At 50.9% G+C, this 25,543-nt stretch overlaps 1 protein-coding gene across 8 annotated transcripts in view; it reads left to right on the forward strand.

Moving 5' to 3' along the window:
* Positions 1-25,340, forward strand: part of MSI2 (musashi RNA binding protein 2) — a 348,954-nt gene extending 323,614 nt beyond the window's left edge. For 2 of the 8 annotated variants that reach the window (XM_070394316.1, XM_070394324.1), the window contains 3 exons: positions 15,786-15,994; positions 17,953-18,025; positions 20,304-25,340. In XM_070394316.1, coding sequence (XP_070250417.1) covers positions 15,786-15,994; positions 17,953-17,994 — 251 coding nt within the window. In that variant the 3' untranslated portion in view covers positions 17,995-18,025; positions 20,304-25,340. Of the gene's footprint in view, positions 1-15,785; positions 15,995-17,952; positions 18,026-20,303 lie in introns of those variants that run through there. The other 6 variants (XM_070394318.1, XM_070394317.1, XM_070394320.1 and 3 more) reach the window with 6 other exon arrangements.
* The last annotated feature ends 203 nt before the right edge of the window (positions 25,341-25,543 follow it).

The following is a 25,543-nucleotide window of genomic DNA, read 5'->3' on the forward strand; positions in this document are numbered from 1 at the left end:
AAACAAACTCATATCCAACTCTCGAGAAATGTCTTTTTTTTGTACTTTCGTTTTCGATTTTTTTTTTATTAGTTACGACTCCAAAACACCTGTTGTCCAGTAAAACATTTCACACCTCCCTGCCTGTTCTTAGAGTGTATGTATCTGTGGGACTGAACTAAATGCATGCATTGTAGTCGATGTCCTGGTAGCTGTAGCCGTAGTTGTAGAACATGCATTGTTGAGTTGATATTACAGGGTCTCTGACAGCGCGGCATGGCACGGCTGTCTGAAGGATAGCGTGGGGGGCCAGGAAGAGAAGGGGCTCCATATTTTCAATGTCGCCAAGGGGCTTGGATCCATGTTCTCGCCATCAGCCACCACCACCTCCCCTCACACTCCCTGCTCCCCCAGTCCAGAACTGGGTCACCACCCTCAGCTCTAGCCTTCCCAACCGAGGCCTCTGTCACGTGTCCAACTATAGTGAGAGAGAACAGAACCAGATCAGAAGGAGTCTTCCAGTTCTTCCTCTTCTTGTCTTCCTCGTATGGTTCTTGAACACAGCAGATCTTTTCTTCCTTCTGAGGGGCTACCAGCAAGGCCCCTCCAAGCCCTCTGCTCCTTTGCCAGCTCACATCAGCCCTTCAAGGAGACAGGTCCGTGTGGCAGCCCTGCCGACGTGGTCTCCTCCCTGGGGTGGAGGGAAGTGGCTGTGGTAGGGGCAGGGATCAAGATCTTCAGATCCTCAGCGTGAAGGCAGGGAATGCGTTTGCTCCTAGGGAAGGTCGGCATTGGTTCTCCCGGCGGGTGAAGGGGAAGGAGAGCCTGTAGATGAGCTCTCAGGGGTGGGGCGAGTGGGTGAGAGTGGACCATGCCAGCATGGAGAGTATTGGCACGGCAGCGGGGCGGGGGCAGGGGGGGGAGTTGCTGTAACTATCAGAGAGGAGGCCAGTTTTTCTCCATCTCCCCAGGAAGACTTCCCAGTCCTGCTGCCTTTGCCCTCAGCTCAGGGCCACATGCAGTCATCTTTGGACACACCGCCTTCCCCGTATTTGTGACAACCAGTCATGAGGAGCGCCCGAGGTCTCTCAGAGCCTTTGGAGTCCCCATCTGTGGTGGGAGACAGTAGCCCAGGAACTCACAGAGCCGTGAAGTCCCCAAGAGTGTGAAGTGACAGGGCCAAATGGGAGCTTCATGGAGAGAAGTAGGGCTGTGGAAGTCGGCAGCACAGTTGGGGCCGGGGGGCGGGGGGGGCGGGGGGGGGGGGGGCAGCGGTGAGCAGGCTAGTGGGCCCCAGAATGAGGGCCGAGGCTGGGGAGGGAGATCTGGAATGTGCCATCCTCTGGCTCCGCCTGCATGGGGGTGGGGATGGGGGTGGCCGTGAGGGTGGGGCGTGGGCAGAGGGAAGGTCTAGAACTGTGGGCATCTGGGCTGCTGACGCTGCAGATGGACCCAGGCTGGGGAGCAGGAGAAGAGAGTGGGGACAAAAGGAAATCTCCCGTTGCCCTAAATCCCAGGTCTGGCTCTGGTCAGAAAACGGCTTTGCTGTCCTGTGACTGAACATCCTAAGAGTCTCTGTTCCAGCAGCTAAAATGAGCCAAAGTAAAATTCAAATGGGGCGTAGAATAGTTTCACTTGAGCCATAAAAGAAAATGCTTTGGGGAAGAGAGCAGATCTGGCCAGGGAGGCCTGCCCATCCTGCCGCTCAGGATGTTCTGCGTGTCCCCAGTGAGGGGCGTGCACGGTGGTGTCCCACACACGCTCCTCCAGCTGCTGGAGGGATCCAGGAATTACTTGCATCGGTTGCGGCATGAGCTTTAGGGTTCCCAGGTGTTGCTTTCGGCACGCACGCATTGAAGGCTTGCTCTGTGCCAAGCACCAAGGAGTATGCAGGCAGATAGCGCTTCTTCCCTTCACTGGTCTGAGATTCCAGACCCTTCCCCTGGAAGCCCCTGTTTCCCCAGAGGCGTTGTTTCTGGCACCGTCAGCTTCCCTAGAAACGGGAAATGGATCAGTGTGCAGCCTTCATTTCTGAGGATGGCTTTCCTGCACCTCCGTCAGCAGGATCCAGTGTCCAGGAAGGGGGAGGGGGCTGTGAAACCATCTCCGCTTTCCCATCCAGCCTCCCTTGTGCTAGCAGCAAGCATTCTCGGGGGGCTGTGACCCCACGATGGCCCACCCGTGGGCAGGGTCCTGGGGACACCCTCTCCCTGGGATAGAACCACACCTGTGGCCGTGGAGTACAGCCAGTGCAGTAGCCCAGGGCGAGAGCCCGTCTGGGACCCGCTGGGACCAGCCGCAGCAACCAGCCAGACTTACCTGAAAGACCTTCTGAACACGCATCTCCCAGTCCACTGCCTTCAGTCCCGGGGGTGGGCCCCTTGTTTTGCAGTGTGTCGTTACAGTCTTCATTTCTGGGAGAGCCTGGGTTTTCCCCTTAAAGAGTCCAGCATTGGATTTCGGTAACCCCGGTGAGTTTATAATAACGTGCAAAGCCACCCGTCCCTGACCTCAGCCTCATTCATTTTCCAAGGGCTTTCGGACCAACCCTGTTGAGGATAAAATACATCAACTCTAATCAATAATTTTGTAATAGAAAAGCCATGCACTTGATAAATCAACTCTAGTACAATTAGCAACTAGCAAAGAAGCCCAGACCTAGGTATAAGTTAATCCTAAAGTGAGTGGAGTGGGGGAATATTAATGGTCTTTTAAATCAGTGGAATTCTTCTCAGTGGGTGACGCATCCGTCCGTGCCTGCCCCCCGAGCGGGTTGGGTCCCCACCCTCATGGTGGCTCAGAAGGAGGAGTGGAAAGTGAGATGGTTCCTTAGGGCACAAGAGAGAGGGATAGAGGGACCCCCTGCTTGCACCCTGGGCTGGGTGGGAGCACTGCAGAGTCTGGGAGCCCCGAAGCTGGTGCAACCCCATGTTGGTGAGAATCATCCAAGGAGCACATGCCTGGTGCATTGTGGTTCCTTATGTTTCTGCTGAGCTTAGACTGTTAGGTCTGTTGCTGCAACTACTCCATGAGACAGGCAGGAAGGCAGTTTTGGGCCTGGTTTTACAGGTGTGTTTTTATGAGAAGGCTGGGCCGCAGAACGGTTACCTGACTTATCACACAGCTGGTTACCTGAGGAGCGAGGCTTTGGTCAAAGAGGAAGAACCTGGACTTGAACCTCCAGTCTTTGGCCTCCCTTAAGCAGCCCCATGGAATAGCCGTGTTAGTTCATGCAGGACTCACCTGCCGCCCGGATGCCGTGCATGTGCAGGAATCAGGATGTCTGCGCTGCCAGCACTGTGCCAGCCGCGGACTCGGGCTCTAGGACCTCACAGCCTGACTTCCAGACGTAGGTTTTAGATCTGGACCCAGGGTACATCTGCCATGGAGTTTAATTCAGCAGATGTTTATATGTGCATAGCAACAGTAATGATTATATGTGGCAGGCACTGTCCCGGGCTTTGGGTCAGAGTACTTGGGGCTCAGAAACCCAGCCTGGCCAGGTTAAATATGCTTCTTCAACCTGTGGGTCGAGACCCCTTTGGCGGTCGAACGACCCTTTCACAGGGGTCGCCGAAAACTGTCCTGCATATCAGATATTTACATGATGATTCATAACAGTAGCAACATTACAGTTATGAAGTAGCAATGAAAATAATTTTATGGTTGGGTCACAACATGAGGAACTGTATTTAAAGGGCCAGAAGGTTGAGAACCTCTGTGCTAAGGGATTTATTGCCAGGCGTATTGGAAGCTCTCAAAATTCACACCCACCTGGGAGATTCCTTAAGAGAACGATCTCTTGCATGTGGTTGATAGGATGCTAGAGACACTTCCCAGCCAATTTTAATAAAATAATGATAATACTAATATATTAATAACTCAGACGTATTATGAGTGAAGCAAGTACTGTGCGAAGCCCACCTGCCTTATCCCATTTAATTCTCAGAACCCTGTGAAGTGGGCACCACCATTCCCATTTTAAAGATTTAAAAACCATGGCTTAGATAGCTTATCTGAGGCGGCAGAGACAGGATTTAAGTCTAGGTCTGTCTCATCAGATCTGTGCTCTGGGCCACCGTCAACGGAGCTCCGTCATACCAGCCCTGTGATGCCTGAGCAAAGCTCTGCACCTTTAAAACATACACCTGACAAAAAACCACCGCTGCCATCAACTCGATTCTCCATATCCTTGGGGGAGGAGAGAACTCAAGCTCATTTACAAGAGGCCTCTGGTGGCATATGTATTTTTTGCACTTGCTCCTGCTGTTGCAGACTTAACGTCATGGTGCTGTCTGGCTTTGGCTGACATTTCTAATCTGACTTCTGGTCCCTAAATCCTTTCAGACAAAGGAGGCCCAGAGAAGGTGTGGTCCGGTAAGAGAGCCAGCCTAAAGGTGATTATTTGAAAGGAGCCTTTAGCCAAAACAAGACTGGAAGAAGTTAGCTACTGCCCAAAAGAAATTAGGTGATGGAGCAAGGGAGAGCCTCTCTGGGCTGGACTGACGTTCTCCAGAGGGATGTCAACATCCCTTCCTGTGAGCTGTGAGGCCTGAATCTGGAAGGTCGCTGGGAAGCCCAGCCCTGGGAGGTGATTGGCTGCCCAGTTGCTGGGGCTTTGCTTTAGGCCAATGGCTGGGGAAGGGCGCGGCCGGAGGCGGGAGCAGTGGGCTCCTCGGCCAATCGTCCTGCAGAGAGAGGCTGGGCTCCTGGTACCATGGCAACCAGGAGCAGGGGCTCATTTGTTTTGTAGATGAGTAATTACTACGCAATTAGAGAGAGCTAAAAATAAAGAGGCCCTTTGTTCCTGGTTACTTATTAATATTAATAAAATGGTCCGTCCAGGTATGTGGTAAACAATTAGTGCAAACCTGTGTGGCATGCGGTAGAGCCCACTGTGGGAGGCAAAGGCTGCCCAGCCCCCTTCCCCCCTTTTTCTGGAAGTTATTTCTGACTGTGGCCTGCAGAGGGTCGGCTTTCTTGGTCTTGAGGGCAAGAAAGAGAGGCTCAGCCTCACAGACACACAGGACCTAGGATGCCCTGGATTCAGGGGATCAGCTAGGCACCTACCTACCCAGGGAAAGGTCTGGCAATGTCAACCCAGCCTCCAAAAGAAAGACCAGAAACACAGCAGCAAAACCAGAAGACATGGGCTGATGTTGGAGAAAACCCTTGTCCAGTTTCGCTGTGTATTCTTGGCCATGTTATTTGACTTTTCTGGGTACACAAAATAGTGTTTAAACCTTCCACTGAGGTAGCTGCAGACATGTTGATGTCTCCCCGCTCAGCTGGCTTGAAGAGAAACAAACCAGGCTTGGAAATGACTTGCTGGAAAGTTACCCAGCGTTCAGGGATTTGGCCCATGTCTTCCTGTGCCCTGGCTTTGGGGATGGAAGCTTCTCTCATATCCCTTACCCTTCCTAGGGGGAGGGTGCCTGGTGGATTAATCAGATAAGGGTGATAAGCAGCTTTAAGGGAGGGGGGTGGGCTGGGAGAGGAAGAGGATAAGAGCATAGAAGGAAGTATAGGGAATTGGAAGACTTGGTCCCAGTCCGGTTTCTGCCACGGAGAGCTGGGTGATTTTGTTGGCAAAGAATTTCAGACTGAAGGGTTCTTGGCGACCATTCAGTCTATAGCTCTGCATTGCTTCTGTTACCAAAGCTCTCGATCCCTTTGTCATTGGGGGTGAACAGGGTGACAGTGTCAGTGCCTGAGATCTGAGAGGAGTGGCTAGAGAAAGCCAGGGACTTCCAAGTGATGAGGCAGGTTGGTGGGGATACATTGGAAAACAGCAGTCATGTTTGTTTGTTTGTTATTTATTTTGTTTTGTTTTGTTTTTTGTGCATGAAGGCAATGAGAGGGCAGAAACCGTTCCAAAATTGTGTATTGGTTTAAAAAAATAAACCAAACCAAAAACAAAAACAAAACAGCAAAAAACAGAAACCAAAAACCTAGAGTCAGATTTCCTCCCCTTGGGTGTGGTTGATTAACCTTTAGGGTTGATTAAACCTTTAGGGCAGTGGTTCTCAACCTTCTGGCCCTTTAAATACAGTTCCTCCTGTTGTGACCCAACCATAAAATTATTTTCGTTGCTACTTCATAACTGTAATGTTGCTACTGTTATGAATCGTAATGTAAATATCTGATATGCAGGATGGTCTTAGGCGACCCCTGTGAAAGGGTCGTTCGACCGCGAAAGGGGTCGCGACCCACAGGTTGAGAACCGCTGCTTTAGGGTTTGGCTCTGGGTGGTCCTCATTAGTGCAGGTGGACCTGCTCATAGCTGCTGTGGACCAAATCAGCTCTGAGATGGGGGCAATGCAGTGGTCCTTTTTTATTATTATTTTAAATAAACTAAGCTATTTATTTATTCACTTATTTTTTATTTTTATTTTTTATTTACTTATTTTTAGTCCTCACCTGAGGATATGTTTTTATTGATTTTTAGAGAGAGAGGAAGAGAAACATCGATGTGAGAGAAACATTGGTCGGTTGCCTCCTGCACGCACCCCAAGCAGGGATCGAACCTGCAGTCTGGGTATGTGCCCTGACCAAGAATCGAACCCGTGACCTTTTGATGTATGGGATGATGTATGGCCAACTGAGCCACACTGGCCAGGGCAATGCAGTGGTTCTTGGACTTGGCTGCATGTTAGAATCACCTGCGGAGTGTTGAAGATTCCTAGTGCCCAGGCCATACTGCAAACCCATCGAACCAGAACCTACCAGGGTGGGCCCCAGTCTTCCGACACAGTGAAAGCTCCCCAGGCAAGTCCAGTGCGTAGCTGTGGACTCAAGTTCCACCAAGTTCTTGCCAGGTATAGAGCCTCACAGCATTTCTGTGACTTTGCCACCAGCATCCCTACCTTAGGAGCCGGTAAACAGAGGCAAGCCGGCCGCTGGCCCAGCCTTCGTAACAGCAGGACAGCTGGTCTGGGAGCCTGAGCCGGAGGCCTTGGAGCTAGGACCCTCCTGCCAGTCATTGGTTTTTCCAGCCAGAAAGCCCGCCCCCCACGTGAGCGGAAAGGGTCTTTGCGCTCACAGACAGTTCTCCTGCCTCCCTCGAGGACCAGCCGTCTGAGAGTAAAGGCATGTACCCAGAGAGGCAGAGGCCCTGGATCCCCCATAAAGAGGGGAGCAGCCATCCTCCTTGACTGTCTGACGAATGGGGGCCTTTCCGTAAGGTCAGAGTTTGTTTGTTATTAAAGACCTAATTAGAAACATGAGCGGGAGCTGAATGGCTCCGTGCTTAGCTAATTAGTGACACGTATGCGCCCGCTTTGAACTTCAAGGACACAGAGCTATTAGCGCTTCCATCAAAAATGGATTAAACTCCTGTGCCTTTATAATCATTAAAGACGGGCTGCTCGAGTGGAAAGCCTTTTGTACAGGTCCTCAAGGGGCTGCCCCTCGGGCTTCCCACCCCACCCCACTCCCACCCCCGGCTGCTGAGGCCCAGGCAGCCAGTGTCCATGCAGCGGGATTGGGCAGTACATACTGATGGGTCCTAGGGCCTTCCAGCTCCCACAGGACTGCCCTCCGCAGGACAGAGTGGTCTTTGGGACTGGGGTCAGCCCTCTGGTTGCAGAAAGACCCCACTTTCTAGAGGGGTCTCTGCGAGGGCTTAGGCATGGGAGGGCTTCCTTTCTCTGGGCAGTGCTCTCTCCACCCAACCTTGCTCCCAGCAACGTACTGCACGCTCAGCCTCGTTCTCCAGGACATGGCATGAAGGAAGGTGGTCTGGTCCATGGGAGAGACGCAGTCCCCCATCTCATGCAGCAGGCATGGCCCTGGCTCCGGGAGCCCCCAGTCTGATACGCAGCTCTTGCCAGATTTCATTGTGCTTTCATTTAGCAATAGCACATAGTCTGGGAAAACAGATGCTGGGCTGACAGTGTCACTTACAAGACACAAGCAAGCTCCTGGCCCCTCTGGCCGGGGCAGATAGGGTGGGAGTTAGTGAGGGAGCGCACGGCGCAGGAGCGTGGAGGGCCGCCGGGTACTCATGGGGGAAGCAGACTGGTTGCTTTTTTGAAAATATGGAGGTGGACGTGCCTCAGGGACACGGGCAGTCACCGGTCAGGCATTCTCGGATTGAACTAGGAGATGCTTGGAGCCACCCCACTGTTAGGGAGAGAGAAAGGGGGTCACTAGTGGGCACCACACTCCCTGCCTTTATTTCCTGGTGATTCTCAGGTCGGGGTCGGGGGTGGATAGGGAAGCAAAGGCTCTGTCGTCACCATGGTGGCCACCCTCCCACCCCCACCCCCACCCCGCCTTTGCCTAGATGACTGTGATGGAGGGGCACCTGCCTCCCCAGGGCTGTGTGTGCAGCTGCTGGGCGGCTCAGTACGCATTTCATGGGGGCTGCTGGTTTCGGGTGGGTCTCTCCATCTGCTGCTCCTTGCAAGTTCTAACCTGCGTGGGTTTGGAATCTGAAACCTGTTAATTTAGAGAACAGGCAGCAGGATGTGAGTGTTAAAACACCACCTGCTTCAGCCGAATCATAAATACTTGTCTCCCGGGTTGGTTTCCCCTCGTCTTCCCAAGCACTTTAGAGGCTCAGGGCGGAGGCGCTGTTGAAACCCCCTGAACGGGGTCAGGCACCCCACCTTTCATTTGAGACTGAAGACCTGAGCGGGGCAGCCTGCTGAGGTCCCTTCATTGGAGATGCAGTGGCCCCGGCAGACAGTTCACAGCGGCAGAGTGAGGGTCACACAGCCTCAGCCTCGCATCGTGGCCTTGCCTTTCCTGGGGCCCCTCTCCCCTCATTCCTTAGACACATGCAAACAAGCTCTGTCCCCCAGGACCCCTGGGTCTGGGCGGAATGGGAGCCTCACCATGGCTCCAGAACGTTCCTTCTTTGCCCTCATGACAAAAGCCTGGTTTCCTTGGCCACCAGGCCCAGGCCCTTCAAGGCTGCCCCATCTCCAGAATGTCTACCGATGGCCACCAGCCGCTGACCCCTCCTCCCATCACCACCTCCCTAACCAACGGGGGCCGGTGATTCTGAGGAGGAGACACACCCACAGACCCAAATCAGGGCCCATAACAAAAGAGCACCAAGATGGGCAGAGAAGGAGCTGTTTCCTGTTGAGATTGTCCCTCAACATAAAGCACATGTCCCGGCCACAGAGCCCCCCGGGTGGGCCCACTCCAGCGTTTGGAGCCTTCTCCCCGCAGTGGTCTGAGTGGCGGTGGGACCTCCGGGTTCACACTAACACGGGGGGGGGGGGGGGGGGGGGGGGGGTGTTACAGCCAGGCGGGAGTGAGTTATCTCATGGCGAACCTTTTGAGCTCAGCGTGTCAGCATTTTGAAAAACCCTAACTTAACTCTGGTGCCGTGTCACATATAGAAATTTTTTTATCTTTGCAACCATAGTAAAACAAAGATTTATATTTTTGATATTTATTTTATATATTTAAATGCCATTTAACAAAGAAAAATCAACCAAAAAAATGAGTTCGCGTATCACCTCTGACACACGTGTCAGAGGTTCGCCATCACTGCATTAGGCCCAAGTCCGAGGGTCTGCTGTCCATCAAGTCCCCGCTGGAGAGACGCCAGCGTTAGCCGGCAGACATCGCATCAGCCAGCCGTCTGAAGCTGGTTAGGTTTTGAGAGAACAAACAGGAACTGCAGTCTTCTGAGACTGGCACCATCGTAACTGACAGCTGGAGTGTTTATGTGACGCCGGCTTCCCTGTCAGCCAGCGAATGAGCAAACACTCCCTGTGTGTGCTGTGCCGGGTTTGCGATAAGCCAGGCATCTCTGGATTTGTCGAGACTTGTTGGTTCCAGGCCGGTGTATACCTCTCGGTGACATATCTGTTTGGATATGGAGACGGGGAAAAGAACTATCATTGCCCCGTTTTAGAGTGTTTCTTCTCTTTTCCTTCTGAAATAGACTTTCATCAGAGCTTAAGAAATTACTGTATATAAAATTGATTGTCCCTGCATCTGGGTCCCAGAGCTGGTTCGATTTTAATTGAGTGTGTCATACAGGGTTCCCAGGCTGCATGTAATTGCCGGCCCTCTCTGTCTGCACCTCCCACCTTCAGGCTAAGCTCTCGAAGGATGGCTGGGACATAGTGGCCGGCTGGGCTGCTGGAGTGGACACCCCCCCCCTCCCCCGCCCCCGCTCTGCTCGAGACCCACAGCGAGGTCTCTCCTTCCTTATCGGGAGCAGGTTTACCTTTTCATGGTGGCCTCTCCCATTTGGTCCTCTGTGTGTGTTCACAGTGGCACTGCCTTCAGAGGGCACAGTAAGGAGACTGCAGAGTGGGGTCCCCAACTCTGTTCCCCTGGGGTGCCCAGCTGCCATTCTTCAGAGCCCCCACGTAAGGAGTGGCTGGCTGTGAAGAGGGACGATGCGGGTCTCCACTGTTGACAGCCAGTTGGCATTCTGGACTCAGCGTCCACTGAGGCCCGGGTGTCGTGGGGGAAGAGGGGTGGGTCGCTCTGGCTTTGGAGAACAGGGTCCCATGAGACCCTGAGCGCCCACCTGTCCACACACCCTGCCCTGAGGGGTCCCTTGCTAATAGGGGAGACAGCCTCCGTGCCGTGGAGTTTTCAGTCGGGTGGATAGAAGCACGATATAGACAAGTCAGAGGTGAGTGTCGGAGGGACAGTGACTCTGGCCTCAGCCTATCAGCATAGCCCCTCTGGTCATCCCTTTTTCAGTCAGTTTTATAAATTCTCGAAAACAACAAACAAACTCCTAAAATCCAGTGTGATGAGTGAACACAGCCCTGGCCTCAAGAATATCACATGAGCTTATGTTCCCAGTCCTCACTGTGTTGGGGGCTGAGGGAGGGAATGGGTCAGTACATCACCTTCTGAACTGGACCGGGAAGGACAGGCCACCGTTGAATTTGCCCCGCTCTGAGCAGCACACACTCGGTCCCAGACATGTGCAGGGGCCACCAGGGCTGCCTGCCCAAGATTAAGCCTGGCAGCAGCAGATAAGTCACAAAGCAAATGACTGACGTTGTCTTGAGGGCTGGCCCTGCCCTTTGGGGAAATGTGATACCCACCAAACCAGGACCTGGGTCCAAGGCTGGGACCTGGCAGGGCCCTGGCTTGTCTCCGGTATGTGGGCCGGGGTCATCTGTAAGCAGTTCCTTTCTCTGGGTCAGTAATCACCCCCTTTTCAGGCCTTAGAGCTACAAGTGCCCTCCCAGGGGTACCCCTCGCAGCCTGAGCGCTAGCTTTCTGCCTCAGGCCCAGGGGCATTCATTAGGGGCCATACAGAAATAGCTGGACTCCCCTACCTTTCCTAGACCTACAGCCAGGCTGTCTGGACTCACTGCCCTCTCCCAGGACCTCCCTTACCCCCGTGACTAATTCCACTCTCGGCCCAGCCCCTTCAGAGCCCACGTGGGCAGACTATGTGCCAGACGGAAGGCAGTCATCCCCCGGGCTTGCCTCCAAACCCCGAGGACAGAGGTGGCCCAGCTTTGATCTGCTAGTAAGTGAGGTCCAGCTGAGGGTCTAAGCCTGCAGGATAGCCCCTTGTCAAGGCCTCAGGAGTAAGATTCCCTGGCTTTCCTGGGTCCGAGTGTTCTTTTTTCCTGCACGGGCAAGAAGTTCCTTCTGTTATTCAATGCAAAATGCCTCCAACTGTAATTCAAATGTATTCCCTCTTGCTGGCCTCGGTGGGATTTAGTGTCCTTGCTTTCCTGCCCGCCACCCCCCGAGTCCTTTCTTCAGATCCGAGATGATTACATGCACCAGGTGGACGAATCGGGTCCTTTTGTAAATCACCTCCTGATTTGTATGGCAAGTGAATTGTATTTTCCTGTATCAGATTTTCCTAAATCTGCACATAGTACCGGTTTTGTTGGGCTCTGCATACACCATTATTTCAAAAATAGGTGTATTTGTTTTTAAACTTGACAAGTTACAGAGCGCTTTCTGTTTTTCCCGCTGAGAGTCAGGCTGACGAAGGCGGGCGGTACTCACAGACCAGGACTCTGGCGGGTGAGGGTCTGACCCCAAGGTCAGGGCCAGGGTCACCCTCAGGTCTTCTGACTCCAAGTCCAGTGCCCCCTCTCTCTACATCACAGCTGCATCCCTGCGCTTACCAGCCGGACAAATAAAGCACAGAAGGTGCTGGTGCACAGGGGTGAGGGGTGAAGAGGAACCTGCCCAGAATTAAATCACTACTGCGGGTGCTGCCCAGAGCGGCTGATGGAGCAACAACCCTTCTTCCCCACAGTGAGCCCGCAAACTACCAGCCCAGGGCAGGGCTTGGCCCAAGGCCTTAATACTCACACCTTTTCTACAGAAATGCCAGGTGTTTGCAAGACATTGTCCTCTTCTGAGACAGGAATCATAATGTCCCATAGCTGAATCTCAGCACTATTTTCAGCAACATGTACTGAGACCCTACACACACACACACACACACACACACGCACACGCACACGCACATGCACGCACAAGAACGCACACGCATACTCCACCAAGCCAGTAGCAAGGTGCCCTTGTCTGTTAAGAAAGACCTGCCACCCCCTTTTCCTGACGCGACCCTAGCGTGTGGGACCATTTCTGGCCCCTCAAAATGAGTCTTGGTGCCTGGGGAGCGGTGCCCTCCATCAAGACAGAAAGCTGAGGTGCCTTCACAGAAAACACACCCGGGTCAGGACCTCGGCCTCGTGCTTTCTCCCCCTGCCTCTCCTCTCGAGGTCATAGCTCGGAGGGAGAGGGGTCCTCAGGTAACCCCCTTTCCTGTGGAGCCAGCCAGCGTTCAGTAGGAACTTCCCCAGAGAAGGAAACCACTTTGCCCCTAAGGCCTTCCCACCTGCCCACAGAAACAACAGCTGCTGAGAAGTTTGCTTGCGAAGTGGCGGTCCCCACTCTCCCCCAGCAGCCAGAGCCCTTCCCCAGGATGCCTGGGACTCCGGAGGGCTTGTTTGGGGACTAACACGCGGAGGGAGGGAGGGAGGGAGGGAGTTGTTGGCTGGAACACGGGCACGTCTCCTCCATGCCCCCATCCATTGATGGGTCAGGTCCCACTGCCCAGAAGCCTGGAGAAAGGAGACGCACCCGGAACTGGCTGCTTCTTGCCTGCGACTATGCCCAGTCGTCGCCCCTGGCTGGTGGCTTTGAGATGGGCCTCGGGCATTGTGAGCAGCAAGTGTATGTGACCATAGGGGGCTTGGGGTTTTAAAGCTGCATTCTATACAGCGCCTTTAGTGCCACTTGATGGGAGATGGCTGAGCAGGGGAGGGGTTATACGGGCCTAGAAGAGCTGCTTATGGCCACATTTCCTTCAGACCAACTCTTAAGCTGCAGGCCTGGGCACACAGGAGTGGGGGAGGCAGCCAGGGATAGGAAGAAGACCTGCAACCCTCTTGTCTCTGAGCCTATGGAGGGGGCGTTTCTGGACAGCATCCTTGTGTGGGCTCACAGCATCCTTCTGTGGGCGCGCTGCATCCTGTCCCCAGGCTGCCTCTGCCGGTGGATCAGTCTCTGGGTATTTCTCCCTCTGCTGGAGGGAGCCGAGACCGCATGCTCCCTTCTCCCAGCGCAGCCTGCCCACTGTCTTCCGATCCTCATCTGCCAAAAAAATTCTATCCATCTTCCACTTGGCCCCCCACCCCTAAAACAGAACAGGCTAGCCACTTGTTAGTTACTTTGCATAGGACAGGGGTCACCTGCCTGGGTGACCCAGGAGTCCACGGTCTGAGCGCTCTCCACTTTCCCTAGCCCAGAGGAGAAAAAGTGTGTTAGACCAAGATAATTCTGCCTTTTGAACATCTCGGCTTGATAACTCGCCTCCCTGAGTGAGAAAGGACAAATGTTATCTGCAAGCTTAATCTTCTATATTCAAAAGCCCCGTCCCTTTTGTCTGCCAGAGTATTCCCAAATCAGCCACTTATTTGCTCTAAGCCTCTGTGATTTTTTTCTCTCTCTTTAACCTGTTCTTTTCATCAGCCAGTTCATTCATTTCTCGGCTACAGCTTCCAAGGGGCCTCACGTTGGGGCCTCCTGCCCAGAGGGCATCCCAGGTAGCAGCTTCCCTTTTCTCTGCTGAGTCAGGAGCCAAGCAGCTTGGTTTGGTCTCTTTTGTATCTTCTTGTTCCGTCTCCTCCCAGTCTGGCTTGGGTGCAAGGTCAGTCAGTCTCTTCCCATCCCCGGTGACAGGTTGGTAAAAATCCATCCACTTCTGGCTTTTCCAGCCCCACCAGAAGCGGGGACTGCAGCCACAGGCCCCTGGGCAAGGCCATGACCAAGAGGGGGTGCGCATGTCCTTTCCTTCTGCCATTGAGGGCAGCTGGCCACCGGGCAGCGAGGGGAATGCTGAGGGGGCAGAAGGGAGAAGATGTGGAGGAGCGGCCCCTTGGAGCCGTGGAAATGCACGGAGCCCAGATGGTCTGGTTCTTGGAGACAGGTTAGCTGTCGCCCAGAAGTCGCCAGCCCCGGTCACCTTGAGCTTTAAAATCTATGAGAACTTAACTTTTGCAATTAAAAGAAAAAATTTTCCCCATTCCGGAAAAGAAAATGTTTAAGCTGCGAAGGGGACATGAAGATGAGACAAAATTAACCTGGTTGACAGCCGTGGCTCACACTGGGGAGGGAATGACGGAATTTGGGGAGGTTAAGAGTGGGGGGGCCCCAGGCTGTGTCTCCTCCTGCTCCCCCTCACCCACCACTCTGGGGATGGGGGGCTCAAAGTCCCCACTTGCTGTCACAAAGGTACATTCCTAGCTCTTGTTGTCAGTCTGGAGTTTCTATCTGAAGAGAACTAACAGGAAGGAGGCATTTCAGTCAGATATGCTTTAGCTATAAACTGGTTCAGTCAGTATGCTCTGCATTCATATTTCTGTCTTTTTTTTTAAACAAAAGGAAAAAAAGTTTAAATCCCCCCTTTCCTTCTACTGCAGGAGGTGAGTGTGTGGGTGTCCTGTAGAATATCATTGGCATTCACCCGACTTCAGCCCCAGCCTCCAGATTTGCCATCCCCACCCCATCCCCTCCCTCCATCCCCTGCTCTCCACCCGAGAAGGGAGCCCTCTGCCACCATCATTCCGGTTCTGTTGAGATGCCCCGACTTTCCATGACATATCCCATCCTCCGACCACGTTCAGTATGGACGACTTTCATGCAGGGATATCAATGGGAGGGGTGGGTGGGGAGGGAGTAGCCAGTGGGGAGGGGGGAAGTGGTTGGGTGCGGGGATGGAGAATGGAGATCTTTTTTGTCTTTTTTTTAAAAAAAAAAACAAAAAACACAAATTGTCATTTAATGGATCCAAAAGCAAACAAAAAAAGAAAATGTGAAACAAAAACAAAAATCAAAAACCCCCTCCCCGAAGATTTTTTTTTCCTAGACACAAATTGCTTTGTTTCCTGTCACGTTTTAATATCAATATTAACACAATGTGTAGTCTAAAACTAGTTCCTTTGTAGTTTGCATGGGATGTGAATGCTGTCTCAACGTGCCCAGACCTAGACAAGACTGCATGAGCATCAAATCAGATGTGAACAAAAATCTCTCTCTCTCTCTTCCATATATATCTCTATTTCTATTGTGATAACTTGGTGGGCAGTGGAGCACCCTCCGGTGGATTGCCGTAGTGTGTTGAATGATTGTTTTTTTATTCTCTATATTTTTGGAGCTCCGAGCTTCTTAGTAGTAGCCTGGGCTGAGTATTCTTGAGTCCCTGCTGATGTTTTCGCATGGCCTTGGTTGAGTGTTAGAAGTTGGGCCTCAGCTGTTTTTCTCGAGTGTTTGGCTTGTAATGACCGGTGCATGCCTGGCTTCTGGCCTCATACCCAGCTCTATTCTCTGCACACCAGTCCTGAATAGCTACAGTGCTCAACCGAATTTTGGCGCGCCCGCTTCCCCGGCAGGCTCCAACCCGGCGCGGCCCGGAGGCTTCCCGGGGGCCAACAGCCCAGGACCTGTTGCCGATCTCTACGGCCCTGCCAGCCAGGACTCCGGAGTGGGGAATTACATAAGTGCGGCCAGCCCACAGCCGGGCTCTGGCTTCGGCCACGGCATAGCTGTAAGTACCTTCCTTCCCCTGCCTTCCTGTCTCCTTCTTGCCCATCTTCTGTGGTCCATGGGGAGGGTGTGCCGGGAAAGCCCAGAGTTGGAAGCCAAGGAGAGGGTGGTGGGTCCCCATCCACGTCATTTCAGCCGCCTAGGGCTGAAGCTCCTCCATTCAGATGTTACCGGAGCGCCTGTGGGCCGCGCCCCATGATGGAGTGGAAGGAGTGTGGGCAGGGCAGGCTCAGGGCACCACACCATCACCTTCAGCCCATGCAACCTTGAGCCACTTATATGACCCACCACTTCCCTGGCTGCAAAACAAAAATAAGTGTGTCTCTCTCAGAGGACTGAGAATTCATGGGACTAGGGCAGTGGTCGGCAAACTCATTAGTCAACAGAGCCAAATATCAACAGTACAACGATTGATATCTCTTTTGAGAGCCAAATTTTTTAAACTTAAACTATATAGGTAGGTACATTGTTATTAACTTAATTAGGTTACTCCTAAGGCTTAGGAAGAGCCACACTCAAGGGGCCAAAGAGCCACATGTGGCTCTCGAGCCGCAGTTTGCCGACCACGGGACTAGGGTATGTCACCTGGTGGCCCATAGTCAGTCCTCAGTATCGGCCCCTGGTCCTTGATCTCTGCCTGCGGGAGACTGTCACGTGGGCTGGGACCTCGGAGCTGTGGAGCCCCCACTGGAAGGTCGCAGCCTCAGTGGTAGAGTCCCTCCCCCGGCCCCAGGTCCAGCGCAGGTGCGTGTGGTGCAGGCCCCCTCCCCGGGAGGTTTCCTTTGCTAATGTTTCTTACAGTTTCCAGGTTCCAAGTAAGTTCCCACTTGTGTTCTTTAGCTGTGCCCTCCCCACCGAGGCCCAATGCATTGATATTTGTAATGCTCTGTGGTTCTATAATCTGACTAATCCAGGCCATAGAAATTTGCTTAACAGATTTGCATGCTATTTTCAGATTGTATTGTTCTTTCCCTCCCGGTGTGTGTGAGCATGAATGTGCCTGAGCCCACTCACTCCTGTCCCTTCCATTTGGAAAACGAAATCAGCCAGCCTCTGCCCTGGCCAACCTCAGCCTCTTGGAGGCAGTTTGGCTTGGAGCTAAGATGGGAGTGTCTGCTGTCCCAGCTCCTGTCCTTGTCGTGAGAGCCCTGCCTTAGGGGCTGCGCTGGGGAGAACAGAGCAAGTGCAGACAGTCTGGGGCACCAGGGCCTCTGAGTTCCTGCCCCCTGATTGCAAACACACACACACACACACACACACACACAGACACACACACACACACACACACACACAGTCCTGCCAGCCCTGGCCTCTGTGGTCTGGTTCCTTGTTCAAGTCCACTCCCAAGCCAGTATCACTTAAGTCAGTAGACTGATGCGTCAGAACCCGCCAGATCAGCTGTAGGACCCAATCCAGAGAACTGTTGTTCAGCTGAGAGCTGCATCAATGTGAGAGACCCTCTCTCACCACGTAGAACACAACTCATTCCCATTCTCAGCACCCAGAAACACGGGCCCTGTTTGTTCCTGAACACCAGGATCTCTCTGACCTGTGTGCTGTGCTGGTTTTCAGAAATAACCACACAGCATCGCCTTTGGTCTGCACAGGACTTGCTTTCTCCCCAGCTGGAGCCGTCGGGAGTCCAGAGACACTGTTATCTTTGCCCTCCCGGGGGTTCAGGGCAACAACGCCTCTCATTTGGGGCGTGAGCCTCCGTTTCCCATCACCACCCGCCCCTCTGAATCTGGCTCTTGATTTTCCCCTGGGCGCACAGACAGGCGTGGGGTGGGAGCGGGGCCGGCGGGGTGGGATCCTGGCCCCTCATGGCACAGTGTCTCAGAATTACATATTCATGCTGGCAACCACAGTCTAGTCCCAGACATAATTTCCTTTCCCAGAATATGACAATCTGTTCCCATGTATAGCGTGCTGATGACCTTAACAATTGTGCAATTTTAGGGACCTTTGATTGCAACGGCCTTTACAAATGGATACCATTGAGCAGGTGCTTTCGTTGCCATCTCACTCTGAGGTATTACTTCTCTGCCATACGTCTCCGCCCCGCCGGGCGTGTCCGTACCGCGTGCGCCCTGGGCATGCAGTACGCACGGGCCCGGTCTCATCACATCCCTCTCTCTCCTCTCTCTGGACCTTTCTTGGAGGGGTGGGGGTAAAAAAAATCCAATCTTTGAATCTTTCATTCTTTTCTTCCGCTTTAATCATGACGCCCCACACACACTTTTTTTTTTTTTTACTGTCTTTTTTTTCTCGGTTTGGTTCTTTTGCTTCCTTTTCTCCATCTTCCCCACCCCTCATCTTTCTTTGTCTTCAAATACAATCAAGAGTGTGGGAAACTGGAAGGCGATCACGTGTTGTGCCCGTCCCAGGGGAGTGGAGGAAGGGACACGCGGGGCTCCTGCCAGGCCTCCCCCAGGGTCCCGGGGAGCTGACCTCGTGGGGTGCTGGGCCTTTCAGCTCCCCAGAGCTCCTGGCCTCAGACAATGGGGTTCCTGCCGTCAAACAGCCAGACTGCACCTTTGAGTGAAAAGAAAACATTTTTTTCCAGTAACTACTGAGTAATTATCCAGATTACCGCTCGAAAAGCAAATTGAATTAACGATATCACCTGCGTAACGTGGGCTTGGATCCCTGCCAGTTTCCTAACCTTTTAAACTGAGCTCGAGTTAATTAAACATTTTTTAAATCACTTTGACGGGCCATGGAAGGGGTGGCGTGAAGGAGAGGGAGGCTGGGGCAGTCGGGGGGGAGCCTCATGTCACGCTCTCATTTGAAAATGAGAACCTGCCATTCTGGGGGGAAGACCAGGAAGCCAGAGGGGTGCTCTCGGGAAGCCAGTGCGCCCTGCGGCAGCACATTAGTTTGGGGGCCTAGAGACGTGGGCCTTTCTCCCGGGAAGAGGGAGGTGAAAGTGAAGTCTGGGAGTGGGTCCCACTCAGAAAGCCCCAGCTGGGCTGAGCGCCGGTCACTCCGGGAGTCGGGACGTAGGAGGAGCCAGGCTGGAGGTGGTTGCCACTGGTTTGCAGTCCATAGGATTCCTCTCTCGTAGAGGGGGGCCAAGCTGAGTTGAGCTCCATAAATTTCTCTTGGATTTCTCTAACGTTGCTGCTAAGGAATCACCTCAACTAACTCAACTACCTCTCTTAACCCAATAAACCCCGTGTGTGGACGCTCCCCAGCCCTCGCCTCCACGGCCGTTAGAGCACTGACCCGGCCATGGTGGAGCCAGAGGCCACTAACAGTTTGAAGGAGAGCCACGCACCACTAACGAAGCTGAGGTTGGGGCCCCAGAGGGAGGCAGGGTCCTCTGAGCGCCAGGCAGACCGAGAGATCTGGGAACTCTGGGGATTGAGGTGGCTCCAGCCCTCTGTGGTCACATGACCAGGGGATTGCACAACCGTCAGGTGCAGCAGATCCCTGGGAGGCCAGGGGCTGGGGCCGCCAGCCCTCCTGTCCCTGCTAAAGGAGGGTGGTGCAGGGCTTCTGGCCACGCCTCCAAGGCCACCCCAGCCTTTCCACGGAGCGGGGGAGGGGCACGGCTGCTCCCAGCCCATCCTCTATCCCGCTCTGAGACTCAGTTTCCACAGAAGGAGGAAATAACCAAGAGAATGGAGGTAGCATCCTGCCCGCCCCCCCCCCCCGCCCCCCCCCCCCCACCACCACCTCCAAAATGGATGAAGGGAGCCAACTGAGCCACATGGCTGCACCAAAAGGCACGCTCAGTGCCATCTCCCACGGGGCCAGGCCCACCCGGTCAGGGAGCCTCAGCTATCACGCCCGTGACTCCCGGGCCTGTTTCTATTTATTTCCTGTAACCAAAGCTGGCTATTCATTGTGGATATTTTCATCGTGTCCTGACCTTGATTCCTAGGAGTCTGTTTAGTGGGCATTTGCATTTTCCGTTCTGGGCCGTCATTGATGGGTAGTTGATAAAGGCAGGCGTTTTTCAAACTTGGTGGCCTTGAGAGCAGAAGCTTAACCAGAGAAAGTGCAGTTCACCAGTCCAGCCCACAACCAGCAGGACCCCATGGGCGGGCCACACTTCCTGCCATCCCCTCCGGGACCCCACAGCCTGCATCCAGCCAGCAAAGCGAGTCCACACGCTGCCCTGCCCCAGCCTCAGCGGCTTAGTGTCAGGTTTCCCAGAGCTGTGCCCCCAGCACGCTGTTAGCGAGGCCAGTTTCAAGCATGTAGTTGGAATAAACTGGATACTTGCCTGACACTTCTTCTTTCTCCCCCCACCCCCCACTTTTATGTTCTCTTCGGGCACCCCGACCTTCCCTACCCTGCAGAGCATACCTGGATGTCCAGGCAAGACTGGGCGAAGTTTCTGAGTGGCCCTTTGTTTAGGTGATGTCATCAGACCTGGACCCCCACCAGCTTCACTCCCCATCCCAACCAGAGATGGCTCGCTTCGGATCGAGGGTTGACACATCTCATCATCTCACGAGTCTGCTGTAATATAAGACAACAGCTTTTCAATGTGTATATAACCCATGATTTTGGTTTTGTTTTGTTTTTGTTTTTCTTGATGGTTTCCCTTCCCCTTCTCTCTTGCCCCTTCTCCTTTGAAATCTCTTTGAATCACATTTAGTAGTGATTTTGACTTAGTCCAGTAGTCATATAGCTTTAATATCTAGTTAAAAGCTAACCATAGTATAATTGTTATATTAAGGTATTTTTTTCTTTAAAAAAAAAACTTTTTTTGCTTGTTTGGATTCTGTTCTCACTTTTAAAGGATGCTGAGATGGTAATATTACTCTCAATATTTTGGTACCAATGCTGAGACTGTATGGATTTTCAGGTGCAACTTGAGCGCGCAGGGGGAAGCGCGGGCGCGAAGTGTGGAGGGAGGCGGGCATTGGCTTTCCACTTGCGCTGTCCGAGGAGTGAGATGCAGTAGGCTAATCACAGACTGCGCAGTTCTTTTTGGTGATGTCTCTTTGTTAACCTAAGTATATCTATTTTCGGCAATAAGGTAAGGATGACCATGTTTCGAGTGTCCTCCTTTTCTATAAGTGCTTTTTTTCTGTTAAAAGAGGTGATATAAGGTTTTTTGAAATTGTGACTTCTAAAAAAAAAAAAAAGAAATGTTGTAAATACAATTCCATTAACTACATAGAAACTATTAAGAAAGAGAGAATCAAAAATATTTTTGTGAGGGGACGGTCCCAGGCAGCTCGATGCTCGGCGGAGGGAGGAGGGGAAGGACCAGAACCCAGTCAGTTGCTGAGGCTGAAGAACACCCAGCTGCCAGGACGACCCCCGGGAAGAGTTGGAACACTGTTTAGCTCCTCTTGTCTGTGTGATAGACTCGATTAGTGTCATACCAGCATATTAACCTCTCGTCTGTGCACAGCTTCAAATGTTACCGTCTAGTTAGATTTTTATTTAAAATATGAAAAACCGCTTTTCCCAAGACGTTTTTTAAAAACAAAGCTACAATTTTAATATTTAACATATTTAAAGTTTCAAAGCACATCTGTTTGGCTTGGGTAGGGAGGGGTGGGGAGACATCCTTTTTCAGTCTTAATTTTTAAATATTTGATCATTTTCTATTGTCCAATCATTTCAGCACCTCCAAAGGGCCCTGGGACACTTTGCCTCTCTTCTACCCCCCCCACCCCCCCTCCCGTCCCTCCCCCGCCCCCAGCTCTGGGGCCCCCAGGCCAGGAGTGGATAAGGCTGCATTAATGAAACCTTTTCTCCATTCACTTTCTATTTACAAATTAGGAAAGCAACCTTTCGGTTTATATATTATTTTTAATACCTCAGTGCTGCAAGTATCACCAGAGAGGCTATGGAAGAATTTTTTTTTTAATTTATTGTAGATGTAAACAGAATTTTAAAAATAAAAAGTATAAACATCGCTGCACTGTGACTGGTGGGAAAAACTGACAGTTTCCTGTTTGCACATGTTAACATTTGGCTGTTATAATATATGGTCCTCGGTTGGGGAAAGATACTTATGATGAAGGATATTTTTTAATTTAACTTTTTTTTAATATTGGTAATAGGTCGGCAACAGCAACTATAGAAGTACAACTCAATAGATGGCATTAAAACATATTGTAGTGTGGATATATATTTTTTTCTTTTTTAAAATGTGATATTGCCGTTTTATTAATATTTTTTAAATTGTTACGTTTATAAATTTGGTACTTAAGGCACAGCCAGTATGAGACACTGAACGCAACATTTATTATAAAGAGCTGCTGCACTCCTATTTTTATAAATTTTACTAACAAAGTAGACTAATGTAGACATTCACAGACACGGTAGGGCAAATGCATCTTCAAACGAAAGGCTCCAAAACGCTCACTCAGAAAGAAAGAAAAAAAGAGCCTTTTTTGATTCCAATTAAACAACAACCCTTAATCATAATCATGTTATTTGTTTTTCCAATAAAATGTTAGGTTGTTTGGTGAGATTTTTGGGGGGTTTTTCTTTCGATTACCAAACAACCAGGTTAAAGTCAAAAGCTGGGCGCTTTTAAAATATCCAAACTTGTTCAAGTAATAAAATAACAAAATAGACATTTTATTTAAGGAAAAAAAACAAAACACAAAACAAAACAAAAAGAGACAGTAAATTCCCAGAAACTCAGTGTCTAGACTAGGGAATTGAATTACTGTTTTGTCCATGTTGGTGATGTACTGTACTACCCTGCCTTTCTCTGCATCCCCACCACCTCACAGGAGACTCTTTGTTGATCACTGTTAATAATGTATAAAATGGCTATCTTGTAAGCGTGCTGTCCTGGTACTAGTATAGTGACTTTTTTTCTCCTCTTTCTTCTAGTACATATTGATAGGTATAATGTAATTAAGGTTTAAAAATTTAGACATAGTTATTCAGATTTAGGACCAGTAAGGATAGAACTTTCTCTTATTTATGGAAAAAAAAAAGCTAATAATTTGGGGGCAGTTTATTCCTTTTGATTTTTTTTTTCGATTTCAAGTTTTCATTTTATTTCTTGCTGATCTGATGTGGTTTCAACTAACCCAAGGTCTCACGATGTTCAAATGCCGGCAGACTCCACGGCGTTTTGTAGATTCCCACCCACCCCACCCCGCAACTGTGAAGGGGTGTGCCATACTACCTTAAATGCTAATGCTAGATATGCAAAACTGGATTTTTTTAATTTATTTTTTAAAAGAGGGAGGCATGGTATATTAAAATGATTTTACTAAGAGAAAAAAAAATATTTTTTTAAGAATGCTCAGAAGAAATTGATAATCTGTGTGACTATGTTTTAGATGTTTATAATACCTTTTGAAGAGACCCAGTAGCCCATAGCACAAATCTCGTGGAAATCGATATGTTTTAATGTGGCTACCTAGGTTAGGGTTCACGTCAGTCCCCCCCCCCCCACTCATCTAGAAGTCCATTTTGAAAGGTTTTTGTAAATTTTGTTCGCACTGACGTTCAGCCTCGTCTTCGTTTCAATCAAGCTCAGGGGCGAACATGGGAACCACCTTTCGCCTTCCCTGGGGGAGAAACCCTCTTGGCCGATGGCTTTTCCCCGGAATCATAAAACCGCCACCGGGTGACTTTCTGGCTTCCAAATCCATCTGCCTGGGACCCCCAGGCTCCTCTCCTTCCAAGCAGAGGAGAGTGAGGGGCAGTAGCTCCCGGACCCATTCCTGGTTCCACCCGGGGATGACCCAGCGCGTGGTCCCCTCGCCGGAGCTGTCGCACACCTGGTCTGTGGCCTTCCTCACACCCACTGGGAAAACCAAACAGCCTCTCACTCCGTCCCAGGCGCTCACTGGCTTGATTCAAACGAAGCCCCCACAGGCCTTTGCGTTTCTATCCTTCATAACCTTCATCTTAATTTGAACTCATAGCTTGGACTTTAAGGTAGCATGGCTCTTTTGCTGTCAATTTGATGTTTCACAGCACAGCAATTCACAGCCAGTGAATGTTACACATATCTTGCTAGACTAGTATAAAAATCATTGGGTAATTGTTGGTTCTAATGACCTGAAAGGTGTTTAGTTTTTGTTTTCCGTTTTATTTTTGTTTTGGGGGGAGGGGGTCCTTTTTTCTTCTTCTTCTTCTTTTTTTGGTTGTTTTTCATTTGGGGATTTTGGAAGAAAAAAAAAAAAGATTTGTTTGGGTTCCAAATAGAAAAACAAAACCTGTTTTTGATCTTTAGTGCAAACGAGGGCTAGGGACTTAGCCACCACCACACTGCTTCATTCTGCCATTCACTCACTGCAGCGTCATCAAAAATAAAGCAATATAGTTTACTACATGTTTTATTGAAGGTCAGCCATGCTTTCTGTATTATATTGCATATGAAATTGTTTACAAAAGAAACACTAACTCATACTTCTCTTTATTGGTTGGGAGTGGCATGCAGGGACAGAGGGAGCCTGGGGGTGGGTGGGGAGGGGAGAATTTTTTTCTGAATGTGCTTCACCAGCCAGGCTGCCTCCCAAGGAAGACAAAAAAAGCAAGGGGGGGCCAGAGGGACAGGCGCAGGCAAGCACATTGAAGAGAGACACTGGCGGGCTCCCCCACCCTCACCCTAAGCAGAAAAGCAGCAGAAGTCAGCTCAGCCCAGACCTGGGCACAGACACTACACAAGGAAACACCACCTTACGTTAAGCAATACTTCAATACTGTAATATGTTTGCTTTCTTTTCCTTTCCTTTCTTTTCTTTTTTTTTTAAACAAAAAAAAAAAAAGTAAGTAAACTAAGACACAAAGAAATCTGCATAAACCCACCCCTCTGGGGAAGCAACCTTAATCCAACCGCTCGGCTATCAAAAATAATCAGAATGTATTGTCTCAGACAGGATTTCATTCCCGGGAGGCGGGCAGGAGGGGGCGGGGGAGGGGGACTGGGAGACAAGTCCCAGAGCCTCCCTAGAAGGCGCTACTGTACCTGTACATACTGAACCATCCGTGTGGAATCTGTGAGTGTCCTCTTGAGTAGCGTGGGCTAGCCAATCTGCCGTTCATGGTGTGTTGTAAACTCGGAATTCCATATGTAATAGGATGCAAGTCTAAGCGTTTCATGTGGACATAAATGTATCTAAATAAAACTTTCCCTAGCACTGTGGCTGACCTCACCCTTACTTTTATACTTTAGTATGAAACTGATGACAACTTTGGTAGTGAGTATTTTTTTTATATATATACATATATATGTATCTATATATATATATATCTCAAGCATCTTTCAGGTCTTTGTGTGTGGCTTTTCTTAAAGCCCTGTTGTAAAAAATTACTATGTGGATGGCAGTCTCTCACATCACAGATGTGGAAAGTATAATTTTATATTTGTATTTTCAAATAAATAAGTTTGTGAAAGGTTTCCATCCTCTACTGTGGTCCAGAAATCAATGTGTTTGTCTGACAAAAAAAAAATAAAATAAAATAAACTGTTTTGAACAGAGTCTTTTGGTGTTCTTTCATTTACAGAGTCCAGGAGAGCTGTGTTTGGGAGGTGGGGGTGGGAGGGCGGGTATCACCAGTCACACCCACCACCCCTCCCCTTCAACAAGGCTGTGGGTTACCC

The sequence above is a fragment of the Myotis yumanensis genome, unplaced genomic scaffold, assembly GCF_028538775.1.
Source record: "Myotis yumanensis isolate MYYU_CA2020_CCGP unplaced genomic scaffold, mMyoYum1.0.hap1 SCAF_16, whole genome shotgun sequence".
NCBI classification, from domain to species: Eukaryota; Metazoa; Chordata; class Mammalia; order Chiroptera; family Vespertilionidae; genus Myotis; species Myotis yumanensis.